The 9,159-nt window shown below is 42.5% G+C and overlaps 1 protein-coding gene across 5 annotated transcripts in view; it reads right to left on the bottom strand.

Annotated features, from left to right (window-relative positions):
• Nucleotides 1-4,329: 4,329 nt before the first annotated feature.
• STX7 (syntaxin 7) overlaps nt 4,330-9,159 on the bottom strand; it is a 47,788-nt gene continuing 42,958 nt past the window's right edge. For all 5 annotated transcript variants that reach the window (XM_046675318.1, XM_046675319.1, XM_046675317.1 and 2 more), the window contains 2 exons: nt 7,951-8,033; nt 4,330-5,649 (listed from right to left, as the gene is read on the bottom strand). In XM_046675318.1, the coding sequence (XP_046531274.1) occupies nt 5,557-5,649; nt 7,951-8,033 (176 nt within the window). In that variant the 3' untranslated portion in view covers nt 4,330-5,556. The remainder of the gene's footprint in view (nt 5,650-7,950; nt 8,034-9,159) is intronic.

Here is a 9,159-nt window from a genome sequence, read left to right as displayed (position 1 = left end):
CGAGGGTGTTATGCGTGTACCGACGGCACAGGAAGTCTGGTTTTGCTTTCTACCACTTACATTTTAAGCAGAAATGCCATCACTACACAAAACCTACAGGAACCCCACTGTAATTTAAGTGACCAACCTCTTAAAAACCTGCCAGAAGCAACAGTGTCTATAAAAATCTATGCAGCGTGTCAGTTCCTTAGTTCTATTTCTACATTTAAAATCAGGATTATTTGGAGAAAAACATTACATAATTTCCATGTTAACCAAATGACTGCCCAAAAAGGGATTAAAATGGACATATTGACACAGTATTTGAATTATGAGAAAACGGCTTACCACAAGGCATTATGAGGGTGTACTTTATTCCCTTTTGTTACAAAAAAAACTTTGCCAAGGAATAGGATAGGCTTCAAAGCATTCTAAGGTACAGTTTACCAGGAGTGTATGTGATGCACTGGCTTTGAGAGCATTCTGAAGAAATATAGATTACAAATGTCCCTTAACTCCTTTTTCCAATGCTCTGCCCTCTATCGGGAGCAATAATTTTGTGAAAGTCCTATAAATGTCAGTCCTGACTATCAGCACACCCTAGCTCTGAATCCAGACCCCGTCATCAAAAGAAGAAAGGCTCCTTTTTGGAGACATTACATACAGATCACCTTTCAGATTAGTAGCTACTCTTTAGCAAACTATCAATTTTCTAGTAGTCTGTAAACTAAAAAAAATCAAATTGAGTTACTAAGGGGGGAAGAGAATAAACAGAAAGCCAGGCCTTCAGAGTGAACAGTCCCCAGTTCTGAGGTGCCTGGTGGTCCGAAGGGTGTGAATCCCTCCTCACACCCCCCTTTCCTCCTTGTCTCCCCCCTCCTCAGCCACTGGGGGTTTCTTATTCCTAACACATCAAGTGCTTTTTACATAGTGAATGCTGAACTACAAGCTCCCTGCGGGCAGGGACCATGTCCTTTGGGTTCACTCTTATACCCTCAGTGCTCAGGCATGGCGCAGCCTGGCACAAAATAGGTGCCAAATTAAGTTAACCAAGCATTTATTGAGCAACTATGGGGGGGCAAACGGGGGTGGGGGGTAGGACTGAGGCCCTGGGGCTCCAGAATGTTCATATATAGAGATTTTGTTCTGGTTGGGAAGAGCGACTTTCCATTTAGAAGCAGTGCTTCTAAGTTTTTTCTATCAAAGAGCTCCTACTGGAAGAGAACTTGGTGAGGTTTTCTGCTTCGCGTGGTTTGTGCTCCCTCCACATAGCAGTGTTCACTATTGTGCATGGGCTCAGCATCACTGACCCCTTGTTCTGCAGTGCCCTCTGCATCGCAGGGAAGCCAGAAACGACATTTCCCAGAATCTCCTTCGCTCTCCAGTTCTAAGTCACAGTGGACCAAGGAGAGTCTTTTCCATGACCTTGGGAGGTTCCTCACAGGCTGCTGCAACGCAAGTGTGGGCTGGCAGCAGACGTGGGCGTCACAGCACCTTCAAGATCTCTTGCAGATCACCTGCCCCGGTGCAATCAACGGCCGTGGCAGCTCCTCGAGACTCACTGGCGTCAGCGCTGCAGGCTGAGACGACAGGAGCTTCAGGATGTTTCGGGATTCACAGCAGCTCCTGGACCAGCTCCTGAGATCCACCTGAGAGGGTGCTGCAGATTCAGCTCCCTGGCTCACCCCACCCTTCTGATGCTCACGGAAGCTTCTAACTCCCCACACTGAAACCCATTATGCTTCTATCAAGTGGCTGTTTTCCTGGCTGAACCCTGATAGAAATGTTAAAACAGTTTAAATTAGCATTAAGGGAAGACAAGTTTCCCACAGATCTCCTTACCTTCGTGAATGAGATGCTTCTTCACTGAATCTGACTTTGAGAAACCCAGCTGAAATGAAGGAAGATGACCCTGCATGTTTACATCCAGGCAATTTCTTTCCCGTGTTGCAGTATTTTGAGGACACAAACTCCTAAATGTGGGGAAAATGGTTTTATCTTCACTGGCTTATGAACTCTGTCTGGACAGTTGTTAAGGAGAGATGTCGTGTGTTCTGTCACACAAGTGCACACTGTAATACTCCTAGGCTCCTGCTGGTGTACATTTTGCTAAGTGTTTTCCTTGCTGAGAGGTCAAGCTGCTCAAATCTTAGGGCAGACCGAGGCGGTCTGGGACCCACATGTCAGTTTTTGTCGCGTTAAGTGAATCACGAAAATACACAAACAACTGTTTTGTTTTTTTTTTTCAGGAAACGAAGATGCCTGATGATGTTCTTTACCAGGAAATGAGGAATTTTCATCATATTTAAATGAGCTAAAAATGTCATTCAACTCATAACTTACCCAAACAACTCTCTGTATCCCATTCTGAAATTTAATTTTTACTGCAGCAGCCTGGTCATCTGTAAAAAATACAGCCAATTGTGCCTTTCAAAAAGTAAATGCCAAATAAGTTATCCTGGTGAATCGTTCTTTACTATTAAGGTGGACAATGACTTTTTTTTCTTTACACAGGCTTTATCTTTTATTATGACGTTCTTTTTCCTACACGAAGAAACAAAAATCACACCAACTACAAAAACTATTCTGTGCTTTGCTAAACCACAGACTAATTTTGTGGAACAAGAAGCCTTCAAGTCATTTCTTTTTTCATTATAAATCTGTCTAAAAACCTTCCATATTCAAAACACTATTTTTTGTGTACAAAATTTTACCATTTTTTAACAAAAGCAGTGAAGACGTCGCAAAACCCAGGAGCAACCTCTTCAAGGTGCTGTGTTCCCAGTCCTTGATGTGGAAGCTGCTGCTGGGCATCCAGCGTGTTCACTGGGCCTGACTCCAGACGCGGCACCCATACTTTGCTGTCCTAGATCAAGCTCCACCTGCGCCCGGACCTGTCTTTTTCAGAGTTGATCCCCTGCCTACTAAAAGGCATTACGTTGCAATAGCACCAGTTACTCTTTTACCATCAACCATTGTGCAAAACCAGAACTTTCCATAATATTTAATGAGCAATACAGGGCCAAACACTTCACACCACACTGTCATTCACTTTAAGCACAGAGGCTGGTTAATCTCAATCGGTGTCATTCAAGTACATCTTTGGAGCCACTAAAATGAACAATGTGTCACCTGATAAGGAATCTTCTTCAGTTTAAGACTCAGTTTGACTCAAACAGGTTCAGACACGTTGACAGTCACGAAAACAACTCTAATTTCATTTTCCATGGTGTAAGCTTTGCCTTTCAAAACGATTCTAAAACGGGGCCGGCCCCGTGGCCAAGTGGTTAAGTTCGCGCGCTCCGCTGCAGGCGGCCCAGTGTTTCGTTAGTTCGAATCCTGGGCACGGACATGGCACTGCTCATCAGACCACGCTGAGGCAGCATCCCACATGCCACAACTAGAAGAACCCACAACGAAGAATACACAACTATGTACCGGGGGGCTTTGGGGAGAAAAAGGAAAAAAAAATTAAAAAAATTAAAAAAAAAAAACGATTCTAAAACAAACCTAAAGGAAAACTAAGAATTTTTAAAATTTGGCTGTTGTACTTTTTTTCATTTTATCTTTTCTAATCAAGACTACTCTTTGTGTTCCAAATACTGTGTATAAATTTTTCCTGCAAAATTAACGTTTCTTAAAAGAATGCAAGCCACTGAGGTTCCTGTTTTTAACCACTGATCTATGTCCCAGTTAAAATAATTTATAAAATACCACATTTTAAAGTTGCTAAAATCATGCCAAAATATTAAGTGCTTTTGCTGTTATAGGGAACTTACCGTGAAATAAATAGAAGTAAATGCATTTGCCTGTATGAAAATAAAAGTCATCAAGTACAATTATGGCAAAAAATGGAAGTGACTTGTGGAAGCCACTGGGATTTTTATACGGCCATAAGCTACTGGCTCATCATACGAAACAGCTCTTGCTCTGTGCACTTGCAGAGGAAGAACAGGTCCAAGCAGGCCTGCCGGGCTTGCACTGACTCCAGAACAGCTGGTATCTGTACGACTTCTCCCCGCATCGCCCATTGTGTTCGCGAAAGCAGGCCGACTCTGGTAACACAAAGTCTCTAATCATTCACTCACAAAACAGTTCCCCATAGTCTCTTCTGTGGAAGAAACTGAGTTTTGCTGACGTGCAAAGCAGCTTCTACCTTTTAGCAGCAACGCCTTTTAACATCGCCAAAATAAAAACTTCTGAGTAAACAGGTCCTCCAGAAAGATGCAGAACGGCTGCCGCATGGCCCCCTCTCCTCTGCTGAGAGTGCAGGCGGCACAGCAGCGAAGGCGTAAGGTGTAAGTGTCAGGCCCACGGAAGAAGAGTCCTCACGAAATAGAACCATCCAGACACGTTTAAAATCACCTTTATTTTGGTTGCAAAGATACAATTTAGTTAGTTACTTAATATTTTATTTGTTCCCATTTGAAGTCTCACAGCTTGCCATGTAAAACATTGCCTTTACTATCAAACCGCTATTTAAGAACATTATAAAATACAAACTATAAACTAAGGTAATCCCCTTTACAGTTTTCAGGTTAGTGCATTAAAACAACATTGATTAAAAAAGGTAAGTGAGTTAATTGGCAAACATCCAATTCCTTTTCTATGAAGGATGGTACAAAACGGTACCCAAGGTAAACGCTAAATTTTAAGGGTTAGGTGCTGAAAAACGATAATTGTGTGAAAGCAACTTCTCAAAAGTAATCTGAGCCAAGGATACAAATGTAACCATGATTCTACAGGACATAAGGAAGGTAATTAACTTTCCATCATAACAGCTGTGGAATACACAGCAAATAACAAGCGGGGACCTTCAGAATTCTAACGCAACATTGTATTGATTTGTCATACTTTTCCTCCAAATTACATCAGACACTTGCAGTGACTACACGTTCCCCAGCAAACGTCAGACTTACACAGAGCCTATATAGAAACCGTCTACCCTTAGAATTTTACCAGGCAACCTCCTGCAAATGCTTCATATATACACATCAGGAGTATGAGATATACTAGGAAACCATTCACTGATTTCATTCAGAGAAAACAAGTCTTAAGACAAAACCAACAATGAAAGTTAAATAGACAATTTGTGCTGCTATGAACCAGAAAAACAGTACCACAAACAGATATGTTAATTTTTTTTAAGTTATCGACAATATTTCCTCTGCTGGCCCAAGTCAAAATTAAATTTGAGATTTTTAGTCTAGGTTAACACAAATCTGGGTGCCTGTTACACTGTGACAGAGAGGCACACAGAACACATGTACCTTTAAATTTACTAATTCCGGAAACTAAGTCAAGTGGATAAATAAATTATACATGGGAGGCATACACAATGTGGGCAACAGCCTAACAGTTATTAGATTGAAAAGTACGGAAGTGATGCCAGCAGTGATACTTAGAAAAACTTTCTCTATTAGAAAACATCAGATCTAATCCAAAGGAAAATTCCCCCCAAATAATAACAAAATATGGGAACCATCGTTTAAAAAAAACAAAAAACCACAACACGATTACAGGCATCTTCCTGCATAATTTAGATAATGTAGTGCAATAGTGTGCTCCTTTGTAATTTTAGCGGCTTGCTCCCCATGCGATGAGACTGATAATTACAACTCCGATGACAAGGATAGAAATGATGATGCACAGGGTTTTTCTGGATTTGCGCTGTAGATGCAAAAACCAAAAACATGTTTACAGGTGGAGTGGAGCATCTCCATAGCAACTGAAAATCATCTGGTTCATTTCTAAAGTAAAATCAATGGTAATTTACTGCCCTCAAAATGCTAGCTGTATTTTTTTGCTTCTCAAAAATCTCTTCAATACATATGACACTTTTCTTTTGAAAAATATTCTTCTTGAATTAATGGTATAATTCAGGGAGTAATTATTCAACTTTTGTTGGTAATTTTTCTGGGGGTGTGTTCGGGCTTAAAAAAGAAGACATAGAGAAATAAAAATTACTGACTTAGGCAACAGACTGAGGTTACCTATGTATGAAAACAAAGAATAGATTAAAAGTTTATATATTTTTAAACTTTCATCAAATAGCTGCTCTTCAAAATGAGTTATTTGAAAGTGTCAGCAAGTCTAAGTGTCTGGCAATTTTTCCTAAAGTAAATTTACTAGTTTCCAAAATCATTCCCATTCTTTAATATTAATGCAAACTGCATTCAAAATCTCAACACACAAATAAAAAACAAAGTTAAAAAAATATTATAATACAGTCATTTAAAATATAAAGGTTTAGAGTTCTGTTCTAGTCTTCACTCCCACCCAGCTGTAGATTTCTGTAATGGCTTGTGTATCTCACAGCAACAAGCAGGAATCCTTTTTCTTACAAACTACAAACATTTGTAAGTATTTCAGTTTCCACATCTCACATCTACATATTTCCCTGGAGCCCAGGTGGTCTCTGCTCGTTACCGTGTGCGATGTACGTTTACGAGCGCTGTGGCTCTCCACCACAGCTTCTCTGTTGCCCAGGGCGCCCTCCCTAGTGGGGAGCAGTGAGGTGCCCGGGTGCTGCAATGAAAGGCATCTCTCACCTTCCTTAACTCTCCGGGTCCACCCAACCCCTTTGGAAGCAGCGTATTTGCAGAGGCATGAGCTTCTATCAAGGCTTCCCCTCCCGGCCCAGGATGGCTCTCTTCTCATCCCTCAGGGCCTGTGGGATCCAGTATAGGGGCAGCTCCAGTTCTGGAGGTGCAGCTTGGGAAGATGTGTTCCTTTCCCCAGGTTGCTCTGGGCTTGCCCTTCCACAAGGAAGAGGAAAAGCAAAACCTGGCGATATGTCTACATCCCTCCAAAATCCAAAAGCAAAACTAAACAACATGTAAGCCCACTCACTGATGAGTCCTACTCAACACTGTGCTTGAGCAGTTACAACTGTTGGCCTTTACAGATTACTGTGTGTTTGTGTGTGTGCATTCAACTGCTCTTGAAGGATGCCCACAGTGCCTGACACAGTGACATTAACTCTGATGAGGTGCAGATCTGAATTTCATGCACAAAGATGGTAGACACGAATTACTCCATGGTGAAGACAACTGGCTTGTAACTCAGCACTCTCTACACCACTTCACTGTTCTCTCTGCATCAGTGAATGTATCGTGACTCGTTCAGTGAAAAATGGCATTGAAACTATAGAGAACTTCCAAGGTTAGTGAGAAAAGTGAAACGCAATTTAAATATCTAAGATGATGACAATATCTTAGGTATTTTATAAGAAGGTAAGGTCTGAGAAAATAATTATCAACAACAACAACAAAAATGGAGTTTTAAAAGGGAAATCAAATGCTAGGGTGTTTAGGGGTTCCCAGAGAGCTTGGCCTTATCCTTGCTGAGCATCAAAGCACATATGATGAGACACATTAATAGTTTGTGGTCCTACTACTTGTATAGACTTACATACACTTTACATTTGACACACACATATGGACTCCCTCTATTAACCTGATTCACTTAAGAAATCCATTCATTCCTGGTGAAGGGTCTGCTGAACGCTGACATAGGACCTACTGGTCAAGGACACTCCAAGCAAATATAATTTCCACAGGACCTAAAGAATCTCTCTAGGACAAGGATCTTTGCCTTAGTCCAGAGTGTCACCAACAAAAAAGAAAGCAGAGAGAGAAGGGAACAGCCAGAAACGGGGGGAGAAGGCTCTCCCAGAGGTTTCTGGGTTGGGATGTCACAGAGACATCGGAGTCTGCAGGAGAGCCTGGAGCTCTCCACTGACCCCTCAGGACTCTAAACACCAGACTTCCAGCCCCGGGGGCCAGGGTTCTGGTTCCGTCCTGAGAGGAGACAGTCTACACTCAGTTTTAAACTGACTGGCATACTTCTGACCTGTCTTCCATGGGATATTAAAATTCAACATCTCCAGCCACTTTAAACCTGGTCACACATGCACAAACACACAGTTAAAGTCTAAGTTATAGGACAATTGATTATGTTCCACATTACCTGATAGTCTGCCGCCCTGGACAGCTGCTGGTTTGCTTGCTGAACGTGCACCTCTGCGTTTTCCACATTGGCTTCTATGCTGTCTTTAAAATAAAACACAGCCACCCACACACACGGGAAACTGTTAAACACGTGTTGATGCTCCAGTAATAGAGCTGCACAGATCACTAGACTGCATTCAAGGTAAGACTAAACATGTTCACTATTCAAAGGTTAATATTAGTGGCAGACGGACAGAGTTGAAATTTTTTTAAGCTGGCCATAATTCTTCCCTATATTATTTCTTGGGTAATCCAAAGATGACATAAAAATCTGAAGAAACGAAACTTGATCATCTTCATTACAAGCCTTGTTCTACCTGGTAACCCCTGAAAAGTACTGTCACCTGGCTTGAGTTCTCTGACAGCATCTCAGCTTTTACTTAGGGTAAATATAGACCCCAAAACCACCCTCACTCTGTGGCCATCATCAACCTACTTCTGTGCTGAGACTCAGCCCTCCCCGAGGACCCATGCAGCCTTCTCAAGTGAGTTTTCCTCCCCACCCTCCTCTGGCCTGGGGTGGAACGGGGGCCACTTTGCAGCAGCAGAGACCACTCCTCCTTCCCACCGAATCTCAGTTTGAAAGCTCATGCTATCAACCTCACCCAACCCTTCTCGTTGCAGACATCTACAGATCTCACGGTCTGCTCTCCTCATCCAACCCTCCCTGTTGCAGACATCTACAGATCTCACCGTCTGCTCTCCTCATCCAACCCTCCTTGTTGCAGACATCCATAGATCTCACGGTCTTTTCTCTCCTCATCCAACCCTCCTCGTTGCAGACATCCATAGATCTCACGGTCTTTTCTCTCCTCATCCAACCCTCCTCGTTGCAGACATCTACAGATCTCACGGTCTGCTCTCCTCATCCAACCCTCCTTGTTGCAGACATCCATAGATCTCACGGTCTTCTCTCCTCACCCAACCCTCCTTGTTGCAGACATCTACAGATCTCACGGTCCGCTCTCCTCATCTAACCATCCCTGTTACAGACATCCATAGATCTCACGGTCTTCTCTCCTCATCCAACCCTCCTTGTTGCAGACATCTACAGATCGCATGGTCTTTTCTCTCCTCATCCAACCCTCCTTGTTGCAGACATCTATAGATCTCATGGTCTGCTCTCCTCATCCAACCCTCCTTGTTGCAGACATCTACAGATCTCATG

Source organism: Equus quagga, chromosome 11 (assembly GCF_021613505.1).
Source record: "Equus quagga isolate Etosha38 chromosome 11, UCLA_HA_Equagga_1.0, whole genome shotgun sequence".
Lineage (NCBI taxonomy): Eukaryota > Metazoa > Chordata > Mammalia > Perissodactyla > Equidae > Equus > Equus quagga.
This window is presented reverse-complemented; position numbering and strand designations above follow the sequence as displayed.